General features: G+C 39.9%; 1 protein-coding gene across 3 annotated transcripts in view; it reads left to right on the top strand.

Moving 5' to 3' along the window:
- The window catches only part of LOC124168842 (ral guanine nucleotide dissociation stimulator-like 1), a 113,000-nt gene that overhangs the window by 18,584 nt on the left and 79,271 nt on the right, over positions 1–15,145 (top strand). For all 3 annotated transcript variants that reach the window (XM_046547186.1, XM_046547185.1, XM_046547187.1), the window contains exons 4-6: positions 11,285–11,353; positions 12,564–12,742; positions 14,025–14,170. In XM_046547186.1, coding sequence (XP_046403142.1) covers positions 11,285–11,353; positions 12,564–12,742; positions 14,025–14,170 — 394 coding nt within the window. The remainder of the gene's footprint in view (positions 1–11,284; positions 11,354–12,563; positions 12,743–14,024; positions 14,171–15,145) is intronic.

The following is a 15,145-nucleotide window of genomic DNA, read 5'->3' as shown; positions in this document are numbered from 1 at the left end:
CTGCCCTGAGGAAAAGAGATCAAGCATCTATCGTTCCAAATTTTGAAACAAACCGGAAACCGAGATGATTGATATGAAACCGGAAGTCGGAGTGATTGATGATTGATGATCGACTTGTTTCACGAAATGAATCATGAGTCATTTGATTCACCTAGTGATTCAATCTTTTTGATCGAATCGTTCATGATCGACCCATCACTATTGGGAGTGCCCACTGCTGCGCACAAAGTTCATGAGTGAGCAATTGTTGCTATTGCACGAGTTATCATGATGAAGAAATGAGTCTTAACGGTATTAGACAATTCCCACATTATCTAAAACAGTACTGCTCCATAAACTCGACGTCGTGCGAATTTACTTGACTACTGTTGCGGGAGCAGACGATCCTCTGGATCTCCACGCGAAGCTTAGCTTAAAAATACTTGATCTCGGAACGAAAGCAGACGACATTAGACAAATTTTGAAAGTAAATTTCAACTGTTTAATATAAAATTTTCTTGTAATTACGTCGTAATCTAATAATCTTGCGTGTCATCAGTTGATATATCGATCGATTTTACAATCGAAATGGTATCATTCCAGAAGCGAATGTCTACGGCTGTTGCCGTAATTTGAAAGTCAATATAATTTTGCCCAATTTTTATGATGTATAAAAAACCAGTTGACTTACTCCGGGTTGTTGTTATATTCTCCGAGTACGCTGTGAGAAAGAAAAATGACTTGTCTTCGCTTGTCTGAGCTTCACTTGTCCTCGTTCTGTAAATAGATATAGGATAAATCACGGGAGATAGACGCCGTAATCATGAAATCCTCTCCGGGATGTCCATGAAAAATTGCGATTTTTATTCACATGGTATTGTTTTTCATGGTAGCACTCATTTTCTTGATTTTAAATGTGAAAAGAGTTCAGGAAGGCGATCCTATGAGAACTACTGATAGTAATTGTAATTATGACGACTTTTCCACGGATTGCAATTACCCCGACTGCTATTATTTCCTTTCCTCGTTAGCACGTTTTCCTGGTTAGTACGTTCATTTTTTGTGGTCCCTTCAGAAACGTACTAACCAAGTTCCACTGTATATGCGACAAAGAAATTGAAGGACATACACATCTGATGGACCCTAAGGCCAGCAAACCTTATGAGTATGAATTTATTGATATAATATTCTCAATAATGACTGCAAAATATGAAAAAGGAATGCAGAATTTTTTAAATTAATAAACTAAAAACGCTCTTCACATATGCCTTCGATACTTGCCACTAGAAGCATTGTCGCAAGAAATAACTCGTACTGCAAGGGTTTTGTCAGGAAGTAGGCCGTAAAAGAGTTCCGTTTCGTTTACGTTATATCACGTGCAGAATACTTCTTCAGATATTCCACTAGGATTGGAGTTCTTTCTCCACGACCTCGGGTTTACACTGCAGGCATCACCAGCAATTATGAAGGGAGATAATGCTTTCATGCTTCGAATTGGTAGGTATAACTGTCGAAGTTCTTGATTCTTGATCTATCCTTGAAATACCCTGCTTTTGCCTTAATGATAGACATTCTCAGTAGTTCCCGCAGATTGAAGTGGGCAAATGTGGATTCGCAAAATATTCTCCTAGAAGGGAAAGTCGAAGCGGAACATTTGACAGGCTAAATACAGGCCAAGGAGTATTTGGAATACAAAATATGTACCTTTCACTTGGTTATTTGAAAAATCACCTACAAAATAGTGTTTCAAGTACCTTTTAAAATACAAAATACATTTGTGTGTAGACTAAGAGATCTAAAACAAATATAACCTGCCTTGGCACATTAAGGATAGTAAAAAATATTAAGAAAACGATTTTTAACAAAAACAAAGCAATATCTGAAACATACTGTCATACAAGTGTTATCGGAGCTAGTTCAAAAGTAAATTTACATAAAATTCACTAACTCACTACTGGCTATGTGGTACAGTGAGTCCTCGTTTAACGTTGTTGATTCGTTCCTGAAAAAGTCGAAGTTAAGCGAAACAACGTTAAACGATGCAGTGTTTCCCATAAGAAACAATGTAAAAAATTTAAATTGGTTCCTAGCCATGTTCCTAACAATCCATTTCTTTGTGAAGAATCCAGAATTTCCCGGGCGAGAATCCAAGGAGGCCAATTATCGGAGCCGTAACTTTTAGCAGACTTCGTGACCAATCGGGAGACACCAGAATCGGGCCAAAATGAAAAAAATCTGAATCTGACACTCGGAAGCACGAGGATGAATGGCGAGTCAATTTTCGTGATGATATGAATTCTTTAACCCGGCGGAAATCGCGAGAAACATTCATTACCGATTAATCACTTCAGCATGATAACGATTCATTCGAAACGAATTTTCATAACGAAAAGGTTGGGAAGAAGGCATTATTAAATGAAATATAAAAACTAAAAAGAAAGTATTTTAATGGCGAAACATCGATATTTTCAGTAACAGAAGAAATTTTATTGTAAAAACTCGACCTGTAAACCTAAAACTCGACCGATCTCTCCAGCAGTTGCACCTTCTTCAATTCTTTTAATAATATCAAGTTTTTGTTCTAATATCGCCGTTTTTTCTTCACGTCTGAAGAACCACCAGGATAGCCACTCTTCTTCGTGGACATTTTTTTCGGTTGGCATCAGAAAAATATACGGATAATGGGTAAATGAGGCGATAATTATTTGCTCAGATGTATATTTAACATACGCTACCCACGCCAACCTTTTCTGTCGAACGAAAATTACCAATAGGGTGGTTTCCTATTATTTTTTTATTGCCTTAATCGAAAGATTATTACTCCTGGAGTACGTATTTCACACTTTTAGATTTTTAAATGACAATATCTATTTTTCGCGATTAAATGAAAAGTGAAAATTTTCAAGCGCGCGAAAACGCGACGCCGGGAATGAATGCCGGGATTCCGGGACGGCGGGAATGAATTCCCGTATGAATGCTGGGAAATATCTCCGTACGCCGTATTTCTGGTTCCCCCTCCCGCCCGGTGAGGTGACCTTGAGGCGAGGCTTAACGGTGATACGTCGCAGGCTGCTAGGGGGTAGCTGAGTACCTTGCTGGATGGTAGCGCTTGGCTTAAAAAAGGTTTATTAATACCGTATCAAACGAAGAAAACTTTCCGACCTTAGCCAGTTTTAATAGGTTATTATTAAGACATGTTTCCCTGAGCTCTGTGCCTCATGCATGCAATGGTAACCTCAGACAATGTATAACTCCTATCCTCTTGTGTAGAAAATAGGTCCCTGTGACGTCATGTGGAGTGGAATCGCATGGGCGCCAATCTGGTCTTTTTCAAATGAGGATCAAATTTGACCCTTGCCATTCGTCTAAACCGGTATTTCAAAAACCAAATAATTTGTGTATTATGAATACACTAATGGTGGGTAACGAATCGCAATCAATGCCTTTCGTTTTCTTTGATGAAGGAAACTACCCTATCGCATTAATATAGTATTATTTACTATACATCAGATGCGCTTGCGTCCTATTTGCCATTCATTTTTTTTCGCCGCGCATAATTTGAACAACGTTATCGCGAAGCAATAACGACGTTAAATGATCAAGGGTTTCAATTTTTGGACAACGTTATCGTGAAACAACGTTAAACGGGACGACGTTAAGAGGACGTGGGACATAAATTTTTCTCCTCCCTCGAGGCCGTCTGAGTTTGGAGATAGTTCTCTTGTCGGCCGGTAGAGTCGTCTCAGGCAATCCATCCTTGCGTCGGTGTTTTTGACTAGGGTTTATTATCTTCCGTGTGTTCCTCTTTGAGGGAATGAGGCGGGCGAGGCTTCTGCAAGCTCTCGCTCCTCCTCCTCTCTCGCTTCTTCCGTGGCCGTCGCCAACGGGAATTCACTCGCACTCTTGGGTGTATGTGCACCCTGACAGTAGCGATACTCGAGGATCAGTTACCCTTTCTCATCAGAGCCCTTTTACTTTCAGCATGGGTGTCACTTTGAGTTTTTTTTATCCGTATTCATGGAAAGCTAAGAGCGTATGGACGCAGAATTTTGCAATGCGCTTCCTCGGAAGTCGCGGAGGAAATAAATCCACATTCACTGGAAGGTGTCTCCGCCTTATCGTAACCGGGGGTCCTCATCCCCACCCGCACATTTTTTGGTCTCTCGGGCCAGATCGCACACATGCTGTGAATCTGACATACTAGATACCTAAATAAAACCGCGGAAAAGAAACTTGGGAACGAAATATATCATTTTTGTAGCATAAGGCGTTATGAATCCGAAAAGCTTTCGTAGTGGAGTTGCATCAGCTGTAGTTATTGGAAAAACCTTGGCGACAAGGTAAATATTGCAGCAAAATCAATAATACCAATGTGGATTACAAAATAATGTTGGCTTAAATATAAGATACACCTTCAATTTCTGTTTATGTCGGATGTGCCACACGAATGACAACGAAAATGCTGCCCTTACGGACTTTGAAAAGTCCTGATGAAATCCTGTTTCACTCGCAGGTCTTTTCGTTCGAGGTAATTTACAGTTTCTGGTTGCTTTTCCGAATGGAGTGCTATCCGATGGGGACAGGTTAGTAGTTTCCTGGTAATTGTTGGGATACTGCACCAGAGCTAAAGAAAAGAGTATGTAATATCTGTTTTTAAATTATTTATTTTTAGCTTTTTTATTAGGCAACTGTCTATCCCTGTCCTTCTCCCCCCTCTTTCGTTTCCCCGCTGAATTTCTCATTTCTTGAGCTGCCAAAATTCCAGGAGGATTCCGAATCGGCATTGGTCGGGAGAATCTCGGATCAACAATTTCGGGAAGCATACACTCAATATAGTATTTTTTCAATTTTTCCGCCATAAATTTTCTCCAAAAATCGTCATCCCTTTCGATTCTCTCCACTTTTAAATCACATTTGGTCCATACGGCAAAGATACAAAAATCTCGCTAGGTTATGTGCAGCTGGCCCTGAATTTGGAAGAAGTAATTATGCTTCTGGTTAATCTTCATTTTGTCATTCTTCATCCAGAAGTTTACTTTTCCTTTGTTGACTGCCTCTTCTACAGTCATCTCTGCTGCCGATGACGGACACTTTATTTCGACTATCCCACGATCACCAACAATTCCATCGGGAGTAGCTCCAAGGAAAGGAAATTCTTTGTCGACATACAGCCCGCATGGTTGAATGCAAATACCTTCCTTTAACTCCAATGCTGTGCGAGCTTTTTCCTCATTTATCCTTCCATATTCCAAGTGAGGAGAGTCAAAATTGCTGTACATAACTGATTTTATCAAGTTTTCACAGCCAGTGTGCGGAAGCATTTTACACACGCGGCCAAAATTGGAAGCACTGAGCATCTTCCGCCGCATTGTGACCCTCTGAATATTTTTTCCTTGCACCACTGTTTGCCTTTCGATGTCCTCTATTTCTTTTTCGCTCCTTTGGAGGGATTTGAGGAAAAGCCGACACTCATCTTCAAATTGGTGGTTTGGCATGTCCGGTCTTTCAGAAAAGGGCCCGTAATCAGGGTCACGATTTTTTCCCAGACGACTAAATATACTTCTCTTCGATCTTGGCACACCTTTCCTTCTGATTGAAGTTGAAAGCGCCTTTTCACTTTTCCTCTGAAGGGACTTTTTGCAGTGGTACCCTGGACTTACGTGGCATACATTTTTATAAAGTGTGCGCAATGGGTTGCCAGAGTTAAAACTCACAACTGCTCCGTCACATCTTCCCTTGTATGAACGGGAGAGGGCATAATTGACTCTCTTTCCACCTATGAATTTTGCTATAACAGCGTTGTAGTGTTCTACTGGATTACTATCCACGTCATAAATAAGGCTTCGACTATGACGACTTATGTTTTTTACAATACACATCAATTTTTCATACACCCCACTTCTTTTCAATTCTGGAATGTAGTTTTTTTGATCACTTTTGTTTTTACCATCGCAAAAATACCCGATTTCTTTGCATTTCTCATGCTCTCCAAAAATGTGGCTCGGACTATTCAGGATATCCCTCTCGAGTAGTTGAGCTTTTTTAGGCAAGGGTATATCCTGAGATTTTCGGAACTCGACAGCTTTTGTCACTGCAGTTCTAAAGCGCAAAAAATTTTCTGCTATCAATTTCCTCTCAACTCTGTCACAGATTCCTTTGCTACATGTTGTCACAAGTTCCCTTATCTTGTTACAGTAGTTTCTGAGCAAGTGATTACGGCATTCAATTTTCTCCACTGACAATAGCTTGTAGGGTCTCGCATCCAGGACCTTTTTGTAAACGCTGGAGTCGCCATCTGCAATGAGTCGCGCATATCTTACACCATACATTTCTTCACTATTACAAAACCCCTCAACAATGGCTGCAGCCTCCATACTAGAAGAGCTCTGATGTGAGCTCCAGTTCTTGAAGCAGTTATGTTCTGGGGCTTCTTTACCCTTAGAATCTGCCCGGGCGCAAGTTGTGCAGTATTTGTTCTTCACGGCGATGAAGAGAACCTTTTTGGTGTGGTATCCGACGATGGCGCCCTGAAATGAAGAAAAATTATTTTTACCGGTACGTACGGGGTGATGGAATGAACTTTATTCGAAAATGTTTCCTGCCTCCACGCGCAAGAACCTTACAACTTTTTAGCAGAAAAAGCAATAAAAATTTTGGTGAGCAAATTGCACTTATCATTCTGTTTTCTGTATAAATTATAATCCATAATCTTACGCATGTATTTCCGCAAATTCCTTTTTAAATTTTACTTTGCTCATGCACTTATAACAAACTCTACCTACGCCGGTTACCGACGATTTTTATGGAAAATAAGTTTACTATTACAGGTATTATTATACGAAATCAATAGATTTATATACAAAGGGAGGTTAGTGGTGCTTATGTTAACACCTAGCACAACAAATTCCGAAGAATAAATAAAAAACTAATTTCATAAAAGCATGCTTTAGAGAGAGCGTCTTCATTGATTAATCTATATGACAGAAATAGATATACTAGATCATGCGATTGAACTTGGATGAAATTATTCTTGAAATGAATCAGTTCTCTTGGCCATCGTATTCATGTTTTTTTCCTTTCTTGAGGTTTTGGTTTCAAAATTAAATACTATGCCTGGCCAACTTTTCGCCTTTTGTTCATAGCTTCATCTTTATTCATTTGTGCATCAGCCTCTGAAGATAAAGCTATAAAAATATCGCGAAACATTAGCAAGGCACAGTATTTTAATTTGTGACCAATAACCCAAGAAAGAAAACCCCAAGCAATTATTGAATTATTGTTATTCTGTTGATTCTGCCCATATTATACGACGGGTTATATTGCATGAGCAGTTTCTCGCCGACTCCAGGTTTAAATGCTTAAACACATGAGAAATAGTAGGACTAGAGAAAATTCTTTTAAATGAAATTTATGATTGATTTCTTCCGCTTTAGACATATCTTAAATGATGAAGAATCAGAAATTGAGGAAAGGTGCATGCATTTATCATTTCAGTTTCAAAATGTCTTAGGTTAACACACATTTATAGCTTCAACCAATGAATACTCACCACTCCAGCCAATGACGAGTAGTTGCTGCGGTAAGACCTCTTACACCATCTCCCGTCAGCAATCACGGTACTGAGGGGTACACCATCCGTGTCCACGTCCCCATTCATTATTGCATTCAATACTTCCGTCTTCGCCGCCGCCTCCATTTCTTTCGCAGCGGACGTTTCCCATCCTTCGCAAACCTTATCGTGGTATTTTTTATAAGTTTTCTCTGTCATGACGGGTATATCCATGGCAGAAAATATGTCGTCTAGTTGGGAATAACCACCCCTGGAAGACATCACACCAGACACAGCAGCGAAGTTAACGTCAATATAATTGGGCTTACTGTCTCCAGTCCATATATTTTCGTTGGCGTTGCATACTCGGCAAACAAATTTTAAACATGTTCTCAGCCCTAGACGACGTTCCCCAACAAGTAACAAATCACTAAAAGAGCACTTAAAAGGAGAGTGATCTATTGATTGTATTTGACTAAAAAAATAATGCAAATCCACGATCCTTCGACCCAACACTGATGGAACCAGCGGTTCCTCAAGCAGTTTATCTGCTTCGACTAAACTTTCCAATGAAGAATGGAGATCTTCGGCTGAGAATTTTGCCTTAAATAAGTCAATAGGAGGCACCGATTCCCCACGCAGCTCTGCTTCTTCGATCAAACTTTTTGAGGAGTACAAATCAGCCGCCGATGAAGTTGCCGTATGGATTGGCGGATAATCGCCAACATCTGATTGTGAGTCTCTTTCCATCTCACTGTTATTTGATTTTCGGTAATTATGATTGAAATAGAAAATAATTCAGATAATTAAACTAGCAATTCTATTCAGCATTAAATAAACATGTAGGTATAATTCCTCAATCACGATGAACGCGACTTTTTTCCTCATAGCAAGAACTTATACTTTACCTTCGTTCTTCCCTCCACTTTGCTAGGTTTTGACCCTTTCTTCGTTTTCTTGGGGCAGACATATTCAATTTTTTATCACTTCGCCCCTTTTTTTGGCGTTGTTTGGCAGTCGGCATCTGAATGATTTCAAGCACTGTTGCACGAATGCGGTGGCAGACACTGAAGACCAAATCGTTCCTATGTTCCTGATGCACACCGGCCACGGAGGGGAAAATTTCCCCTCCAATCCCTCTAGGACCTCTTTCAAGGTCTTTGCAAGTCAGGGAATAGCGTATGAAAGCAATCCGTTCTATTTCTGACAGAGCGCTCGGGGCGAAAGAAGTGAGAACTAAGATGACTGCGGCCGCTGTCGTTGATGCCCGTTTTGGGACTGAAATCCCTCAAAACTCTCGTTTTTCATTCCTTAATTACGCACTCATCTGAAAAGTATTGGCCACGAGAGTTGGTGTGTTAACTATAAACATCTGACTAAAAGGTGATGCGTAAGCATAAACGTCATTAATGGATTCAATATTCCACAGAGATTCCCGAAAATACCCATTATTTCCAATAGCGCCTTGCATAGTTGTATAATTTAGAAAAAAATAAAAATAAGATATCAACTTAGCTACTTACTTTTCCTTGAATATATCGAAAACCGCATGCCTGTACAAGCTAAATCAACGGTATAAGAACGGAACGTGTAGAAGCATGAAATATAGGGGTGTACTGCGTCCTCTTAAACGAGGACACACTGTATTCCATTTTAAGTTTTCTTGGAAATTACACTATTACTGAAAAATGAAAAAGCAGGAGCAATTTCCACAATTTTACATTTATTAATACTACCGGTTTCGCTTTTCAGCATCATCAGGTACCTGATGATGCTGAAAAGTGAAACCAGTGGTATTAATAAATGTTTCTTAACACGGGAAAAGATGGAGGGGGTTTCACTACAATGTAAGTTCCAGTGCTTAAAACGTAGCCTATTAGCGACGAAGCCAGCCAAAGAGGGTGGGGGAGGATCTAACTCCCTCTCCCACTGTCATCTTCCTCCCATTCCCCTCCCACTGCTAACTGGGCATAAAAAAAGGAGAACGTACAATTGGAGCACACGGAGCATACTCAAGGCCGTAAATTGGACATAATTGGCTTTAGGTGTTGTAGATCTGACACACATCTTGTGTTTTTAGATTAATAAACAGGTAATACAAAACTTAATAGTTAATGCTTCCTCGGCGGTGAACCGCCCTCGAGAAATATCTGTCGTAATACCGTGCATGCGTACGCAGGGGAAGAAACATTTTGACCTCTCTTAATCCCAGTTATTTTGCATCTAAAATATAGGCGGTTTGGCAGTACAAAGACTATCACTCGCTAGAATGCAATTCTCATAAAATGCCGTACTCACTAAATCGGGCTTCCACCATATTTTCTTTAACTTCCATAATTTCCTTTATACGGCTAAAAATGTGGATGTTTTCCCATCTAGAGCTTGTTATTGATTAGCTGTTTGGGGAATCCAGGTTCCAATCCTGGTGAAGGCATTGAATAAATCTTTCTTCAACAATTATGAAATAAATATAACTGGAACTGACTACCTGTGAAGGTAGGTCCTAGTGAGTGTCACAAAATCTTCTCACTCATCTCGAACGTCTGCAGCCTGTTCTTTATGTTTGGTCCATCCGTCGAATTTCCAACATTCACCAATGGTTGCAATCATTTAACTTCTGCTTTTTAACTCATTCAGCAACGCTGAAAGAATAGAAGTGGAGGCTGCGTAGAAGAAGAAGAGGAAGAAGTAGTACACCTGCATTGCTGCATTGGCATTTGGCATTTGGCAGAGAAGTGTCATTCATTCATGTTGTCCAATGGGTATGGACTGCCTGAGGGCATGCAGCAGTCGGCTGTTTCTCATTATATCCTCATTCTCTCGATTTATGGCTCCTGCACTTCGTATCAAAGCCATGGTTTATTAAAAAGAAATATATTTTGTCTCGTTTGCTGTCACTAACGTTTCATGACTGACTTGCATGAATTCAACATTCGTCAGCACTTTTCACACAAAACGAGCTCTGACTCGGGTTTTGGCCACTTGCTCCTAGACGTCAGGTCGCCATTAGTTGGGTAAAAGTTAGAGATACATGTGTAGTTAAATGCTGTGACTTGGAATCACCAGTACTTTAACTTGGAACTGTGGGAATGAGAGCATCCACAGTGGATGCTGTATTCCCCCCTAATAGTTGCTAATGCTCAACTCAACATGCTTGTGCCTCAGAAGCTAGGAGGGTTCATAATTCTGGAGGGGTTTGATTGCCATTGCCACATGGCAGCCAAACACCCACCTTATTCTGCCAAAGAAAAACACACGAGAAAATGAAATTAAGTCAACAATGCGAAGGGCATTGTCCCACGACCTCTTTCATTGATAAAATAACATTTAGGATCAAATAAAATGGTCACATGCTTCGTCCATATCCACCATTCTTATATAGTTAGGCTTGTACAGCTCCGTAGTAAGTCTTCAGCTGCACTAGCCATGAAATTTTCCTTAAGTAAAAAAACATGGTGTCCTGTGAAAACAGCAGAAATTCAAATATGTTTACAATCCCCTAAGCGGATTGGGATTACTTATTTTGAGAAATCCAAAGTGTAAAATATGGGAAACATTCAATTTCTTCATATGAAATCCACAATGATGAAATCTTAACATTTTCGCCTTGAAAACGTGGAATTAAGATTGAATGCTATGTTGTTTATCTTTTGTGTTGGACATTATGGTTATTATCCTATCCTTTTCCTGTATCTTGGTATCCTCATGCGCTCTGCACTGGCTTCATTTTCACTAATTGTGATTTGTTTCACGCAGGTATGAGCGACTGCTGCAAGACGATGGCATCGAAGGCGTCCCACCGTCCGTGGGAGAATGCCACCGAAAGTGAGTTGCCATTAATTTTATAATTAAATTTAGGGTGGTCACGTAAAAATCTGTATTCCCCCCTAATAGCTGCTAATGCTAGACTCAACATGCGTGTGCCTCAGAAGCTGGGAAAAGTCTCTGTTTCAATCATCATAAAAAATGTAACTGTTAGCAAGGTTTTCCTCCTTGAAATGGAAGCCATTTGCTGTGGAAATTTTATTGTTGTGTAATTAAATGTTGGGTGTGTATTTTAAGAATTGAGAATAAATTCATTAAAAGAAATTTATCAGAGATATCAGTACAAAACTGTAGTTTTCTTCAAAATATGCTCCTTCAGCCTCTACTAATTTGTGCAAGTTTTCCACACTTCGTATCCTTGTTGGAAGTGAGCTACCGTAACGTCCTTCAGAGCGTGCATGCAAGTTGTGTTGACCAGGGTTCCATGTTTGTATCCTTTGAAGGCAGTTTTGGAAAAGTGTGCTGGGGTAAGATCGGGCCTAAAGAATAGTTACTATGCCATTTTTTGCCTGGTGCTCTGTAACCACAAACCCTGGGTGCTGTCAAAGCTTGTGCAAAGTTTGTTTAACTTCCAGGGAGCGTGAGAAGCATGGCCAACTCACCTGCAGAAGCATGTTGATGCTGAAGGAGCATATTTTAAGGGCTATGTACTAGAGTTTTGTAACAATCCATATATCTTATAAATTTCCTTAAATTAATTTATTCTCACGCTATTTTTTTAACTGAAAATTTTATTGTATTTAATATTTTTAATGCATGAATTTGATAAAATGGAATTTTCCTGGATTTTTTTTCTTTTTGATTGTTTTTCACTGTAAATGGTACGGGTGTGGATGCTTCTGCATTTCTCTATGTATATTGTGTAAAATGTCAGCTGTCTCCATGACCTCCTCAATAAATAATAAGAAATGTTTCCGTAATTTGGGATAAGGTTATGATCCACTAATATATAATCTGTTTGAAATTTTGGTCACGTGACCTGTCATATCGGGAAAATAAAGCAAAATTTCTGTAAAAGTAGAATTGGGCAGGTGTGCAGCAAACTTATGATAACAAAATTCAATTCTTCAATTAGTATTTTTTAAATGTTTTGGCTATTATGTTTGTTTCCTGAGCATTTCCAGTAATCGATAATTTGGCCATGTCACGCTGTTATGTTTTGTGGATTACGGAGACGGCACTCTATTATTCTATTGATTTGCAATCGCAGGACGCTTGTTGTCGTGCTGCACGTGTGGCTCGACTCGTACCCAGATGACTTCAAGGAGCCTCCGCCGCACCCAAGCCTCTCCTCCCTGCTGCGCTTCTGCCGCTCCCACCTCCCTGGCTCCGAGTTGGAGACCAAAGTCCTGCACCGCCTCGAACGGCTGGCAAGGGACTCTGCTGAAGGTAAAAAAATGCAACCTCCACAAATCTATCTGTTACATTTATTTAGGTTTCTATTAAATATTCACATCTACGTATGTGTGGTTATTATTTGCTCATTCTAAGATAACTCTTTCATAATTTTAAATATATGTCTCTCCCTGGAGTGTTGGTCAATATGGTTAATCAGTTTATTTTTCGTCTGAAATTCTACAGATTTATTGCAATTGTAAGGGCTTTATTGATGAACACGTAAAAACAACCTTTATCATTAGTCCATGTGTTAAATAGGTTGTAAAGAATTTAATGATTCACACCATCCTCTCTCCCTTTCGAACTTGGACTTGCCTCTTCAACTCACAATAGGCCTACTCCTTTTCATTCTTTCATATATATGTAAATCCCATTACCTTCATTCCTCTCCCTCGCTTACCTCACACCTTATGCTTCTTAAGGCGTGGATACACAATAAATTGACCCAAACAAGTTAATGCATCAATGCATGAAGGTATTAATTAATCCAAAAATGCACCATGTAACCGCATAACTCCTTCTTAAATACCTTATTTTTCATCGTAAAGGGACAATCTAAAGATGTTCATTGAAGTCGCCCAATGATTTTTTTGATAGCGATGAGAAAAAATTCTAAACTTTCAATTTGAAGACATGAGTGCACTAAGTAGGTAATAAGCTAAGGTGAAGTCAATGGAAAAATGTGAAAAAGTAATGGCTCTTGTACTCTGAAGAGTAGTACATATGTAAGTTTTCAACAACACCTGCTGCACTAATATGGAACTATTATTCAAAGTAAGAGTATGTACCGTTTAAAGGGAGGAGGAGCTTTGTGTGTTGGTAATTAGAAATATCATTTACAAATATAGGCCATTTTCTAGTTCTTGAGCCTTCAACTATATTTAGTTAGTTTGAGGTGGATTCCGTCCCTCAAAGAGGCCACCAAGTCCCTCCTGAAGGGTGTGGTGTGGGTGCGAACGAGGACTAATGACTTAATGAGGGTCTTTAGTGCACTTGAGCTAGTCCACTATGGTGAGATCAACCACTAATGCTCCTCTCCTGTCTCCCATCCCCTCAATTCTCTCCACCTCTAGTTCCCATTATGCATTCCCTTATCCTGATCCCATCAGAGCGTCTGCTTTCCATTTTATCATCATAGTCGTGCAGACATAGGAACTGCAACTCTCTTTCATCTTATGAATGTTTCAAGTAATGTTGTTAATGCATGTTTGATGCTAGCGTGTGTGATGGATTGATTGGGTGAAGCGTCATAATTTCAATTTTCTCACGACAGAAGAATCTCCGAGGTTGCATCACATTGGGGGCAGAGGCGCAACGGCCATTGCCTCCGCGGCGGACGGCAGTGCCACCAACAAAGTGTATTATTTCCCCGACGTGCCCGTTCGCCACTTTGCAGAGCAGCTGACGAGAGTGGATGCGGTGAGTTGTACCATTCCACGAGCTAGCTGGAACCTTAACTGACACTAGTTCTTGCATACTGCGACACTGCGTACGAACAGTTATTTGTACACAATTTTATTCAATCAAAAAAAGATGGGGAAATAGGTATGATCTTAGGTTTTCCCGGCGTATCAGTTGCAGAAAGGTTTCTCGGGTTTTCCACCGGTTGATGTCGTCCATGTCTCCCAACGTTTCGATCTGCGACTTGCTGATCATCCTCAGGGGATCTTCATTCGGAAGATCACCTGAGGATGGTCAACAAGTCGTGGATCGAAACGTCGGGAGACATGGACGACATCAACCAGTGGAAAACCTGAGAAACTTTTCTGCATGGGGAATAGGTTTCCCATGGGTTGACGCATGTCTGGGGTTAATATCGGAAGAGTCGACATTATGCAATCACCAAACAAAAAGTTGCACAACAGAGAAACAACCAACCTATGCTACCCAATAGCACAAATGCTACATCATCATATTAAAGAATTTCATCACATTTAAAGAAAACATTCCAAATAAAATTCCAGCAAAATTCGCCCACCTAGTTCACAAAAGCTGGGACAAGAACCAACTGAAACTACAAAATATGACATTAACCTTGTTGTAGTTAATTGCGGTAGCGTAAAAAACAATTGTGCCAAAATTGAGCATATTTTTCAGGATGCTGACGTTGTCATGGGAACAGAGAGCTGGCTCACGGAAGATATAAGTGGCAGCGAAGTTTTTCTTCCACAATATAAACTTTACAGATGCAATCGATGCAATAGAACAGGTGGCAGAGTCGAATCACAATTATAGAGTGCCGCCCATGAAATAATTGGCTACAAAATAGAAAGCGTTTGGTGTTCAATGAAACAACAAAACAAAGTGAATAATCATGTTTGCTCTTTTTATAGACCTCTGCCCTCTGAAGTTGATATTATTTACCAACTAGAAGATCTATTATCTGCATTTGCT

The sequence above is a fragment of the Ischnura elegans genome, chromosome 12 (genome assembly GCF_921293095.1).
Source record: "Ischnura elegans chromosome 12, ioIscEleg1.1, whole genome shotgun sequence".
Classification (NCBI taxonomy): domain Eukaryota; kingdom Metazoa; phylum Arthropoda; class Insecta; order Odonata; family Coenagrionidae; genus Ischnura; species Ischnura elegans.
This window is presented reverse-complemented; position numbering and strand designations above follow the sequence as displayed.